The 14806-nt window shown below is 43.3% G+C and overlaps 1 protein-coding gene across 1 annotated transcript in view; it reads right to left on the bottom strand.

The window, feature by feature from the left end:
- Nucleotides 1–14806, bottom strand: part of LOC148023414 (uncharacterized) — a 49997-nt gene that overhangs the window by 26172 nt on the left and 9019 nt on the right. Inside the window, exon 2 of the mRNA XM_087696360.1 lies at nucleotides 1953–2082. Coding sequence (XP_087552486.1) covers nucleotides 1953–2082 — 130 coding nt within the window. The remainder of the gene's footprint in view (nucleotides 1–1952; nucleotides 2083–14806) is intronic.

The raw sequence follows: 14806 nt of genomic DNA, 5'->3' as shown, positions 1-14806 counted from the left end.
GGCATCACAAAGTTACCTATTCTCCATTGTGATAATCACAGTGCTATCACGCTAGCACGGAATCCTGTCTTTCATGCAAAGACAAGGCACATACAGATAAAGTATCACTTCATTAGAGATGTACTTGACACCAAGAGCATTGAGCTTGTCAAAGTGCATACAGATGATAACCCTGCAGACCTTCTCACGAAGGGTCTTCTAGCAGAGCTGTTTGCTCATTGCCGACAGATGATGGGAGTTGGATAGATATATGTATTTCAGCTTTGTGCATACCTAGACTTAGCTGATTCTTTTCTCCTCTTAAGGCACATTGCCTTTAGGTGGGAGGTTGTTGGGAATAAAGGCCTCGTGCCTTTAAATGTGCTCGGGTGTGAACACACCCTTAGCACCTATACTTACACATATATATCTATCTAAAAACCTAAAGGTACACTCTTGCCATTGTACCTAAAAATGTGCACACTCTCTACTCTGCTCTCTCTCACTCTCTATCTCTCCACGCGCAACGAACAAACACCTACTATCTCAATCTTCGAGCCTCTCCCGTCGCTACAAAGCCTACTATGGGCTGCTTTGCACAGCATAGAGCTGCTGTCTAGGGTTGCATACAAGTTGTGTGCAGCTCTCTCTCTCCCCCCTCGGTGGACACCAATGTTGGCAGTTGTCTTGGACAGCACATATGTACTTTTTCCAGTTTGCATAGTTTTGTCACAAAGGACTGGCTGTATTCTCTCTTTTGTATGCAAAAGACAAGACTGGATAGCATTGTGCAAGGCTGAGTTGAAGCGTTTGGCACTAATGATAGCTTGAAGCTTCTTATTCAGCATCAACTTGCTGTCTATGGTTGTGTGCAAGCTGTGTGCAGCACTCTCTTCAAAGGGCACAGAGTTTGCTGTAGACAGCAGTCTTGGTATACATGCAAGCGCTTTATGAAGAAATTGTGGAAAAATCAAAGTTCTCAATGCAAATCTAGTCAGTTATAGTTTCCATTAGTCCACCGTTGGTGAGAGCAACTTGCGACTTTGTGAGCATGCAAGGCTGGACTGATTTGTGAAGAGCAGGTACAAGAACATGATAGTGGTTAGCATTTGCTAGTGGCACAAGGTTTCAAAGTAGAAACAAGTTCTCTGTAATCAGATTGAACAGCTCTAGCAATCTCTAAAAAATACCACAAGCGGCACCAAGCTTTGGTGCCAATCTGTGTTGTGTGTCATCTGAGTAGGAGCATTCTAGCTCCCTTGTGTTGAGTGTGTTCACTCTTTTATTGCTCATTTCATGATTCAGTGTTGGTGAGAGCAACTTGCGACTTTGTGAGCATGCAAGGCTGGACTGATTTGTGAAGAGCAGGTACAAGAACATGATAGTGGTTAGCATTTGCTAGTGGCGCAAGGTTTCAAAGTAGAAACAAGTTCTCTGTAATCAGATTGAACAGCTCTAGCAATCTCTAAAAAATACCACAAGCGGCACCAAGCTTTGGTGCCAGTCTGTGTTGTGTGTCATCTGAGTAGGAGCATTCTAGCTCCCTTGTGTTGAGTGTGTTCACTCTTTTATTGCTCATTTCATGATTCAGTGTTTTGCAGATTAATTTTATGCTCACTGACCTTTGGGTTTCCTAACAGCGGATGCTGTTGTAGGCATAAGTTGACCTACAGTTTGCACAATTTTCAGTACGTCACTTAGCCAAACTGCTGCCTACTGTACTGCTGTGCTTTGAGTGCTGCCACCTGTGTTATTTATAGCAGCATTTATTCCAGCCAATTCTCAATGATTCAAAGCATGAAAAGTGGCATAGTAATAACTAATGTTGTTTTGACAAGGAGCAGTTTTTTACATTAAAGTTATATTCATAATGGAACAAATGCACAGATGATGCATGTACCTCCACAGATAAGAGCAAATTGAGATAAGCTCCATTGACATATTCAAAATCGTACCAAATTACAACAGCTTACCTCCGACAAATACAACTCCACCAGTGAACCAGAAACTGCCATACATCCAGAGAACTATGCTACCAAAGATGCCAAACACTGCTGCTGCAGGTACATAACCCAAAAAAAAGGCCACGGCCAGAGACAAAATCTGGGAAACAACCACATCCAGCAAATCATCAACTATGATGATGTTCCCACTCAGGGGAGACATTTTGCAGGAAATCATGTGATGAGCTTTTGTGGGCAAAAACTGTTGCAGGTGTCTTCACTAACAACAACTTGAAAACCAAAGCATTAACATGGAAAAATGTAACACATGAAGAGCCAATGAGTGTCAAATCTATATTGTGAAAGCAAATCAATACTACGAAATCATATTTATAAGTTAAACGACCTCCAGATATACACTTTCACAAACAGTTGCAAAAAGCATTTTCTTTTTTTTGAGGAAGTATAGTGCAAGTGGTGATTGCTTCATTGCATGAACAGATATATGAAGATGTTGATCCCAATTTGTTCAGAATATGCAGACTATTATTCAGGACTATGGTCAATGGTATATCGGTGACATGCACCATAACATTTAAAAAGCCAAGCACACATACATGTGAACTTTTCATATTAACTGCTCAAACTCAACAAGTGCATAATATTGAGGAAGAAGCATTGCCGTATCCAAACATGTCATCCTGGGACCTGCAGAATGATCTACATAACTGGGAAATTCTGATGATGTGAACAAGACAAACAAGTATTGTAGATAAAGGCTCTAATGAAATTAGAGGACTTTAGTAGGCAGTGTCATGCTGATTTGTTTGCTGCTATGCTCGGGGCTACATCAATTCTCTTCCATTATCGTCAGCCCATTATCTCTCATCAAGATACATAGATTTTAGAAAATCCATCTACCATGATTGAGTTAGAGGATGCTTTGCAAATGAAACTCACCTGGTTGGGATGGTTTGACAGTGGCCTTTTAGGGCATACTAGATTTTGCTTAATGAATCACTACCATTCATGATAAATAAGGTGTGGAATGATGATCTTATGCCTACGTCATGGAAAAGGGTTTAGTTAAACTATCCAAAAAGAAGCTTTGTGACTCTCCAACTGGAGCCAATAACCTTAATGCCAACGATTTACAAATTATTCAATAGATGCTGGCTAATCAAATCAAAAGTTTATTGTGTGTGTAAGAATGTATGCTTTTGCAACACGAGCCTTGGATGTCTAAGCATGCCAATGCACTCTAGCATTGTATACATTATGTTGTTCAAATGGGTTCAAATGGTGTTGAAAACACTAAAGTTAGGGCCAGCAATAGTACCATTTAAGGAGTGCCTCTTCCTTTGAAGATGTATGATTCGTATCGCTCCTTTAAGGGGTGGTAATAACCTGATTATAACTTAATTACAACAAGCAATGATTAATGAAATGCTGAAACACAAAAAATTACCAATCAATCTTGGACATTGGACACCCTGTTGGCCCCAAAATTGGCACCCCTTTCGGTATTTCTTTATCTTTAATTGCAATTGAATTCGAATACAATAGGATTCCTACAATCCCCTTTAGAATCCAAAAGCCCCTTGCTGTCAATAATGACCAGCAAGTCTTCAAATTGATTTGCCCCTTGACCTGATCGAGCAATTGGCCTTCAATGACTCCTTGGGAAATAGAACTTGCCCCAAATTCAAATGTTGGCTGGTCCCTCACTTGAACCTTGACGAGAAATAATTCTCAGCCTTGAATTTTCAAGTGTTGAGGCTTCAATCTCCTGGGCACGCTTCCTAAAGTTACTATCAAACCCTAATTTCTGTTGTAAATTAAGGTTTACAATAGACAAAAGTACAATTTCTCAACCTCCAAGGATTAGAATGCTAAGATCTTCAGAACAAGGCCAGGAAATGGCTGGAGAATGAGAGAAAATGCTAAATAGAGAGAAAATTCAGACTTCCATTGCAAAAAATGAAAGAAATCAGCTACTGCCTCGTCTAGACAGCCATGAAAGCTGTCTCCATTGATGAAACACACCAAATATGATGTTGTTTGGCTGAAACAGCCCTCAAACTGCCATCATCTGCTGCTATAGTCACTTCAAGGCATGTCACCAGCTCCTAGAGGGTCTCTTGCTAGCTGAAAATGACCTGTCAAATGTTGTAGCTGTCAAATGTTGTAGCAACTATGGCAGCCTTCTCTCTGCCTCTCTCAGCTTACACAAGGCTAGAATGACCCTCTCTCTCTCTCCCCCAACCTCAAAAATGTATTGCCCACTTGCATGGGCAAGTTTTGCCAAGTGGCAGCCTTCTAATTCCCATTTTCCAACATTATTTACATTATTAAATTAATTTTCAGTTTTTAATTTAATATTTATTTCAATGCCCACAAAATTAGTTTGACCAACCAACAATTAAATTGGCTAGACCAGTTCATCTCCCAAGTATTGTTGAGTCTTCTTTGAATCTTTAGCCCCCGAATTGGCATTAAGTACCATTAAATGTCAAATCCCTAGTGTCACCAACCGAAACTTATGGCTAATAAAATGTCTTAAGCCGATTTCTAGCACCAAATACCACCTAGTATCTATGCAACATTACTTCACAACTTTTGCCTTTGACATCCACTGATTTCCTAGTGTCCTTGGCTTGTAAATATGAAATAATCTCAATTGCACTTCACATGTACAATAACAATTACCTCTACTCCTTCCAATACCACTTTAAACCGCTATACATCAAATATGATCCTGAAGACGCTATGGACATCTACTGAATTAACACTTTGCAGGTTGCCAAAATACTCCATCTCATCTACTAGAGTATTCGCATCTATGGCATGCCATCAACTCTCTTGCTCAAACTTCACCATGACACCACAGTCTGTTGTGGAGCGCATTTTGTTGATACGCTCCACCTGAAAATGTCGCCCACGTGGCTGCATTACGCTGTAGATTTTGTACTATACATCGAAACGGCTAGGTTAGTTTTCTCATATAAAATCTAGATACAACAATAAAGAAAGCATGTGATCACCTTCGAACTACATCCCCTCAAGAATTTCCACTCCTCCCTAAAGACTTCTATCCCTTCGCATGAAGCTACAGTCAAGGCATCATGCAACCACCTCGTAGGCATTGGTCCAAGTTCTTACAACCTTTTACACTGAACTGGTTTCATGCTATCATTATGTCCACTTCAAACGTGTTTGTCAACCATTTTGAAGCAAACATTTACTTGAACTTAACCAAAGTGGTAGGTACTCTTCCTGGAATAAGAAGTGTAGACCAACACTATAATGCGTTTCCCTTCAAAAATGTGGCTACCTTACAAATTTTAGATGCCTTTGTGAAGTTGCCTCTTGAATAGGCTGTATCAAATTGTTGTATGAAAGTGAGAGCTTTCAGATTATCTTATGCACCACTGAAAGGTTTAAACTTCACATATCTCCTATAGGTACCAACTGTTTGTGCTCATCAACAAGTTTGGGCTCTTCCATTGGAGGCTTAGGCATTTCCTTCTATTCTTCTAGCTATCTCGAAGCTCTAGAAGGTGTCATGAGAACGTGAAATTTATTGCTTTTCTTAGCATTTGATTAAAAGTTAACCAAATGTGCTAATGTCACTTGCACAATAAGTTATGCATGACATGTACTAGGTGATACCCGGTGTCAGATTTGGGCCTAGACCAATTTATTTGCCACTAATGTTATAAGTGACATTAGAGACTAGTCATTAATTAATTAATTAATACCGATCTAAGGCTAATACTTGCTCAAAGATACTTGGAAGATGAATTGGCCTAGTCAATTTAATTATTCTTTCATGAAATTAATTTTTTGAGCATCGGAATAAGTATTAAATTAATTTTCAAAAAATTAATACTTTAAAAATTAATTTAATACGCTAAATAATACTTAAAAATGGAATTAGAAGGCTACCACTTGGCAAAACTTGCCCATACAAGTGGTGGAAAACCGTTTTTGGGGCTTAGTAGAAGTCTATTCTAACCATTGTGAGCGAGAAGGAAGTTGTTAGAGAGCAAGGAGAGGCTACTCATATAATTTACAACCACTAGGGCTCACTTCTATAGTATGTGACAGCAGTTTGGAGCCCTCCAAGAGCAGATGACAATAGCCCAAGGTCCTTCTAGTGCAAATAACAGTATATAAAAGGGGGCAGCAGTCTTGGTCCCAAGCTGAAGGTGACAACTTCCATGGCTGTTTGAGTAGGGTAGCAATAGCTTTTCAACGTTTCTCGCAATGAATTTCTGAAACTTCTCTCTCTACAGCATTCTCTCACATCCCCTAGCCATCTCTCAAGTTATCTCAGCATTTTCCAAGAGTTTGAGCCATCAGAAAAAGAGATTTCAATCAATCTCTATTGTAAATCCTAACTTACAATACAAATTAGGGTTTGACAACCACCTCGGGATTCATGCTCAAAATTGAAGGCCTAGGACTTGAATTCCAACAGCTGAACTTGAGGAATTTCAAGTAGATTCAAGAGGCTAACCAAGCAGTATCAAATTTGGGGCTAAATTTGCCTTTCAAGAAGCAAGGTGAAGACCAATCCCAAAGCAAACCAAGGGGCAAATTGGTTTGAAGACTTACTGGTCAGTTTTGACAGCAAGAGAGACTTGGATTAGTAGAGGAGATCAATAGATCTCAATTGTACTCCTTCCATTTGCAATATAAGGTACAGAAATACCACAAGGGGCACCAATTTTGGGACCAAAAGGGTGTCCAATGTCCAAGATTAAAGTGATAAAGTGTGTATTTTCAATTTATGTGAATTTTATACTTGCTATAATTAGTGCTTAATCAAGTTATTTACCACCCTATCTGAGGAGGAAGGTTGGTTTCACAAGGTGTCTTCTTCTCTTTGCCTTTGTTGTCCTTCTTTGGGGCATTCAAGAATCAAGTACAATGAGGATCCTTTGCCAATTCAGCAAAGAGATTTGCTGCTGTCATCATCTGATCTTTCAACCTATCATCAAATTCTTCACCCTCTTACTGGTCATTAGCATCTTAAGGTATGGAAATCCCTGCATTTGGGTCATTTCCCACATTTTCAGCTTGCTGTCCATGTTGAAAACCTTGTTCAAGATCATGCATTGCATTTTCCCCTTCACCATGTGAATGACCAAACTGAGATGCATCACACTTAATCCCGTATCACCATGTGAAGACATACTTGTTGTAATCAGCAGCTGAGCACAATTTCAGCAATAATGCAAAGCTTCTGACTTGCAATGAGGTACCCAAGGCCCACCAATTCAAAGGATCTAATGGTATCCCGACAATAGAACCATGAAACTAGCCTTCATTAATTACTTACAACAAACAATAATTAATGAAATGCTGAAACACAAACATTTAACAATCAATCTTGGACATTGGATATCCTATTTGCCCCAAAACCGGTGCCCCTTTCGGTATTTTTTTTATTTTTAATTACAATTGAATTAGAATACAATAAGATTCCTTTAATCCCCTTCGCAATCCAAAAGCCCCTTGCTACCAATAATGACCAGCAAGTCTCCAAATTGATTTGCCCCCTTGATTTGATCAAGCAATTGGCCTTCACCAACTCCTTGGGAAATGAAATTTTCCCCGAATTCGATGTTGGTTGGTCCCTCACTTGAATCTTATTGAGAAATAATTCTCAACCTTGAAATTTCAAGTCTTGAGACTTCAATCTCTTGGCACACTTTGCGAGGTTGCTATCAAACCCTAATTTCTGCTGTAGATTAAGTTTTATGGCAAAGAAAAGTATAATTTCTCAACTCCACAGATCATCATCTGAAGTAATAGGTGGCTGCAAATTCTGAAATTTGACCTTTTTCTTATCTTCATTAGAGGCTAAAGTACCTTTTAGCAATTTTGCCTCATTAAACACAACATTACGACTGCGAATAATTTTCTTGGACTGAGGTAATCACACTCTATAGCCAAATTCACCCTCATCATCATAGCCCATGAAGATACCTTTGGTGGATTTTGGGTCAAGTTTGTTCCTCAACTCATCTCTTACATGAACAAAAGCATCACAGCCAAATATGTGTAAATCGTCATATGAGGCCATTTCAACTTTCTACCTATCTGACTGGTCACAAATGCATGAAAAAGTTTTAAAAACAGCAAACACTTCACTTTTCCTTTTCAACAAATAAACTCAAATCTTTCTGGAACAATCATCAATAAAAGAGAAAATATGCAGCACCACCCAACGATTTCACGGGCATACTACATACATCAAAATGCACTAAGTCCAAGACATTGGACTTACGAGAGAGACCAGAGTAAAATGAATTTTTCATTTGCTTTCCAAACTGACACTCATTACAAAAGTCTAGATTTGAGCCTTTTCCATCAACCCTCTGTTAGCGATTGTCAGTCATCCCCTGGCGGAGCAGGCAGCCACGTGGCAGTCTGGTACAGTCGGACAGATCTGTACCAGTCGGCTGCATTTAATGCAGCCGACATGCCATATTTTTTCGCATTGTTCTTGGCTATTTATAGTCGGTAGCCTGAACATCATTCCACACTTGTATTTTGCAGATTTCACGCTGGAGATTTATGCAGACTGCAGCATACTTCGAGGTGGACAGCAGGTTGCATCGTCGAGGTGGAGACACGCAGTCCCGCGCACTGCGCCCATGTATATATCTACATATCTTTGTATACAGCACACCTTTTACAGCAGATCTTCGTCTTCCACTATCTCTTTCTCTCTCTCTCCTCTCTGTGTTCACTCTCTCTCTCAGTCTTGGTCCCACGCTTCCGCATCGCTGCACTCTGACATGGTATCAGAGCAGTGAAGAAGGGCTGACTGAGTGAAGAACCTGCCTGAAGAGGAGATTCCATCGCGACACAAGGCTGCGTTTCCAACGTTCGAGGGCGAGCGGGAAGGCTGCGCATCGGAACAAGGCTGAAGCGAGCGTGGGCGCACGGAAAAGGAGTCCAGTTGGTGGATTTGCTGCTGTTTGCTGCTGTTTGAAGAGGAGGAAGGCTGTGTTTTCAGCTTTCAAGTGCAGGTTTTACTTTTTCATCGCCTCCGGCGGGTGAAAAAGGTTCAGGACGCGGAAGAAAGAGCCCTAGCAGGCTGCATTTTCACAGTCAGAGGGGGCTGCTTTTGCGTTTGTGCAAGCATTACAGGTGAAGATGTCTACAAAGATTGACTTGGAATTCCAAACGATCATGGATCGGAAGGTGCCTGTCTTACCGGCTCTTCCCTTAGATCAAAAGCTCGATGGCAACAATTACCGCATCTAGCGCGTGATGATGTTGGCCATCCTTGAGTCTTACGATTTGGCGGATCTTGTACAGGAGGAGATCGACCGGCTCTCGGTGAGAGATGAGTCCAAACTCTCTTCTGATGCTCGTGCGGAGTTGGCCAAGGCCCAATCTCACTGGGACAAACTGAATGCCCGGATTCGTTCTCTTCTTTTTCTGTCTTGTACTACAGCCGTGATAGCCCACATTGAGCACTTGACGGTGGCTCGGGAGCTATGGCTGGAGCTTGACCAGATGTATAACCGGATGACCCTTATGAAGAGGATTTCTTTGGAGGTGCAAATGCGGACCTTGTCCGTGAATAAGTCTTCTTCGTTGCGGGAGCACATCAACAAGCTTAGACAGCTTCAGATGCAGGTTCAAAATGCGGAAAAGCCGATTTCCTCCGAAGACATGGCGATCACACTCTTGTCCCAGTTGCCACCACGATTTAGTGCTTTTTACTCTGCCCTTATTGCTTCGGGGCGTAAGTCCACTCTTCGGTGGGAAGAGCTGGTTCCTATGGTCTTGGACCAAGAGGAACAACTGAAGGTACAGAATGCTTCCAAGTCGGAAGCTTTGACAGGTCAAGCCTCTCAGAAGAAGGGGAAGGACCAAAAGAAGAAGAAGGAGGACAACAAGTCAAAGAAGGCCAAGGAAAAAGAATCCACATGCCATATTTGTGGTAGGACCGGCCATTGGAAGAAGGATTGCCCCGACAAAGACAAGAAGGACACCAACAAGGACTCGAAGGATTCTGGAGCGGTGGCTGCACCCTCATCAACTGCGTTTCTTCATCTAGCAGTCATTGAGGACTCTACACCGAAGGCTTCTGATGCTGTGATGACAGCCCCCCAGGCTCGAGAGTGGATCGTAGACAGTGGTGCCCCCCAGCACATGACTCCTTCATCAGTTGGTGTTGCCCAGTTGCGACCTTCGCGTGGGCAGATTCTCATCGGAGATAGCTCTTCGGTGTCTATTACAGGACGGGGTGAGATGCAGCTTATTCCAGATGGACGTGGTGGTACTCATACCTCAGAGGTGTTGCGCCAGATTTAGGGTATCATCTACTTTCGGTTCATAAGATTTGTTCACTTGGACTTTTGGTGGAGTTTGACAGTGATTCGGTACCAGTCCTTGATCGTGGATCCCGGAAGGTTTTCTCATCCGGATATGAGGAGGATGGCATCTACAAATTGACGTCTTCTACTGCTCTCCCTACTCTTCTTCTTACCTCTCAGACACAGTCAGAGCTATGGCATGCTCGGTTTGGTCACCTCAACTATGATTATCTTCGGAGGGCGTCACGTGGACAGCTTGTTCGAGGGTTGCCGGACATAGTGGTGAGCCAGCAGCCATGCGTCTCCTGTATTCGTGGGAAGCAGCATAGGGATGCGATTCCCAACAAAGCTTCGCGGCGATCTACTTCCCCGATGGAGCTGGTATCTACGGATCTTTGTGGCCCTATGAGGAACGAGTCCTTGAAAGGAAGCTCGTACTTCATGTTGATCGTAGATGACTACAGCAGGATGACTTGGGTGGCGTTGAAGTCGGAGGCTTTCTCCCACTTCAAGGATTGGCTTCTCTTTGAGGAGAAGCTATCGGGCCGATGATTGAAGACCTTGCGCTCCGACAAGGGTGGTGAATTGTTTCTAATGAGTTTGCTCGTTTTTGTGCAGATAAAGGCATTCACCAGGAGTTTGCTAACACCAACACTCCTCAAGAAAATGGCATTCTTGAACGGAAGAACCGAAGTGTGATCGAGATGGCGCGCACCATGATGGAGCACCGACAGAAACCTCGGTTTCTGTGGGCCGAGGCTATGGCTACTGCAATTCACATCCTCAATCAATCCCCCACTTCGGCTGTTGATGGGATGACACCTTTTGAGACTTACCTTGAGACTAAGCCCGATGTTTCTTATTTTAGAGTTTTTGGGTGTGATGCCTATGTTCACATTCCCAAGACTCATCGTCATAAATTTGAAGCGGCTTCCCGAAGACAAGTGTTCGTTGGCTACAGCTCTCAGTCCGAAGGCTATCGTTTGTATGATCCTGTAAAGCGGGATGTGTACACCAGTCGAGATGTGCGGTTCATGGAGGTTCCGGCCATAGCAGCGGGTGAGGAGCATCCCGTTCTTGGAGATCCAGGGGAGAGTTGGGCTCCCAAGACAGTTCCTTTGGAGCCAGCGCCTTTTGATTCCGATTTTGTTTCCGATACAGAGTCTACTGTTCCACCGGTCACCCCCGAGGAGTTACCACCGATGGATATCCCAGAGTCTTCAGCTGATGGAGAGCGACGAGGAGAGGTCCGGCCTCCTCCTCGTTGGGCCCGTGATACACTCCGAGATTCAGGGATCGAGGGGGTCCCTGAGAAGTGGGAACCGCAGGATGGTCCGGGGCAGTCACGGAGGCACCAAGCACATTCTACAGAGCTTGTTTGCTCTAACTATTGTTTGATGACCCATGTTATGCAAGATCGAGAGCCCACCTCGGTGAAGGAGGCTTTACAATCCGCACCATGTAAGAAAACTATGGAAGCCGAGTTGGAGGCTATTGAGAGGAATGGCACTTGGTACCTCGTGCCTCGCCCCTCTCATAAGAAGGTGATTGGCGTCAAATGGGTCTTCAAGACCAAGTACCTTAGCGATGGTTCTTTGGACAAGCACAAGGCTCGCCTTGTTGCTAAAGGTTTTGCACAACGCCCTGGGATTGACTGTCATGATACTTTTGCCCCCGCTACTCATATGGCGACTATTCACGCTGTTCTTGCCTTAGCTGGCCATAGGAGATGGCCTGTCTACCAGTTGGATGTGAAATCGGGCTTCCTCAATGGTGATTTGAAAGAGGAGATCTATGTAGAGCAGCCTCCTGGCTTTGGATCTTCAGATGGACAAGTCTACAGGTTAAAGAAGGCCTTGTATGGCCTCAAGCAGGCTCCGCGTGCATGGAACGAGAAGATTGACTCGTTCCTTCAGTCACAATTGGAATATTGGCGTTCCAAGGCCGATCCGCAGCTTTATGTATACACTTCCGAGGCTGGTTGTGTGCTTTTTGTGTTGTATGTTGACGATTTGATTGTCACAGGTGATCATGCACAGAAGGTCAAAGAGACGAAGGCAGCTTTACATCAAACGTTCGAGATGACGGACTTGGGTCTACTCCACTTTTTCTTGGGCCATGAGATTTATCAGTCTCAGAGGGGGATTTTCATCTCTCAGCAACGATATGTACATGAGCTCTTGGTTTCCTTTGCGATGGAGGATTGTCGGACCATTTCTACTCCTATGGATTCGATCTGAAAGGCCATTTCACATTCAGATTCTCCCTTGGCGGATGCTTCCCGCTACCGTTAGTTGATTGGATCATTGATTTGGCTCCTCAACACTCGTGTTGATCTTTATTTTGCTGTAGGTCTCTTGGCGGGGTTCATGAGTGATCCTCAGACAGTGCATTGGCAAGCTGCTTAGAGGATACTTCGGTATTTGAGGGGGACCTCTGACTTAGGGATTCATTATCCAGCAAGCACAGGTGGTTCAGATCTTGTACTTGCAGGTTGGAGCGACTCGGATTGTGCTGGCGATGTGGACCACAGGCGGTCTACTACAGGCTGCTGTTTTACCTTGGGTGCAGGTGTTATCTCATGGAGTAGCAAGAAGCAGCCCACGGTAGCCCTTTCGTCTACTAAGGTGGAGTATCGGGCCACGTCTTCCACCACATGTAAGGCTGTGTGGCTTCGGCGATTGTGGAGGAGCTTGGATGCCCCTAGACTCGTCCTACTTTTCTGCGATGCGACAATGAGAGTTGCATTGCCTTGGCACGGAATCCTGTTTTCCATGCCCGGACGAAGCACATAGAGATCTAGTACCACTTCATCAGGGAGAAGCTTCTGGATGAGACCATAGCTGTGGAGTACTGCAAGACGGAGGACAATCTTGCAGATTTGTTTACGAAGGCGCTTCCCCAGGCTCTACTTTGGAGATATGCCAGATCCCTCAAGCTTTTGCCCTGTCCAGGCTCTAAGAGGGGGTGTTAGCAATTGTCAATCATCCCCTAGCGGAGCAGGCAGCCACGTGGCAATCTGGTACAGTCGGACAAATCTGTACCAATCAGCTGCATTTAATGCAGCCGACTTGCCATATTTTTTCGCATTGTTCCTGGCTATTTATAGCCAAGCAGCTTACACATTATTCCACACTTGTATTTTGCAGATTTCAGGCTGGAGATTTGTGCAGATTGCAGCATACTTCGAGGTGGACAGCAGGTTGCATCGTCGAGGTGGATAGCAGGTTGCATCGTCGAGGTGGAGACACGCAGTCCCGCGCACTGCGCCCGTGTATATATCTGCATATCTTTGTACACAGCACACCTTATACAGCAGATTTTCATCTTCCACTGTCTCTTTCTCTCTCTTCTCTCTCTGTTCACTCTCTCTCTCAGTCTTGGTCCCATGCTTCCGCATCGCTACACTCTGACACCCTCTTCAAAGAGGTAAGAACATCAAGTCGTTTCTCGCTCATATGGTCTAGTCTCTTATGCCACAATTCCAAATGACAACCAATTTCAGCAACTAAAAGAAACTTGCAATTCAAAGCTTTACAGTGCAAAAATACAAAGTACTCTTCTTGAATCCTTTTGCAATCAGCATGGAACCCTTTTTCACTTTCCACAAACCACCACCAAATAGTGTAGTGTAACCATGCATGTCAAGCTGACCAACAGATAGTAAACCCTTTTTGATGCCAAGCACATATTTGACATCTTTCAACACAAGCTCTTGTCCATTATCTAAAGACAAGTGTACATTGCCAACCCCATTAATGCTACAAGCATGGTTATTTCCAAGGTGCACTTTTCCATAATTGCTTGCATTGAACATAGCAAAACACTCCAAGCAAGGAGTTACATGGAAAGAGGCACCAAAGTCTACAATCCAAGTCTGAGTGACACCATCATCAACTGACAAAAGTGCATCAATCACATCAATCTTGGTAATCTGCATATCCTGCATGTGACATATAAGGGCATCATAATCAACGACACAATATACATCAGCTTCTGTATCCGAAAGCTCCTCTATGACTACGCTGGAGGTCACATTGGCCTTTTCCTTGCCTTTGGCTGACTCAGATACATCTGTCTTATCCTCTTTCTTCGTTTTGTCTCCTGCATTTTTCTCTCTCTTGTTCCTTCTTGTAATACCTACAATAGGGCTTCTTGTGGCCCTTTCGACCACGGTGATAGCAAGTAATGTCACTCCTTTCTTTTCCTTTGCTTTTACTTCTGTTTCTCTGTCCACTACTTGCATTTTTCTTTTCAGCCCTACCTCTTACATTACAAGCTAGGTTGTTGCCTTCTCCACTAGACATTCGTCTAATTTCTTCATTCAAGATTGAACCCCTCACCCCATCATATGAGAGATTGGGGTTATTGGTGAGAGAAACCACCAAGGTCTCCCAAGAATTAGGCAGTGTCGTGATCAAAAAGATCGCCCTCAACTTATCATCAAAATCCAATTTTGCATCCTTGAGTTGATTTAAAATGCCAGTAAATGCACTCAAGTGCTCAGCTGTAGGCTTTGACTCATCCAGTCGCATATTC

The sequence above is a fragment of the Lygodium microphyllum genome, chromosome 16 (assembly GCF_053477565.2).
Source record: "Lygodium microphyllum isolate KBCC chromosome 16, Lygodium_microphyllum_v1.1.10, whole genome shotgun sequence".
Taxonomy (NCBI): Eukaryota; Viridiplantae; Streptophyta; class Polypodiopsida; order Schizaeales; family Lygodiaceae; genus Lygodium; species Lygodium microphyllum.
The sequence above is the reverse complement of the archived record's forward strand: the minus strand, read 5'-3'. Positions and strand labels throughout refer to the sequence as shown.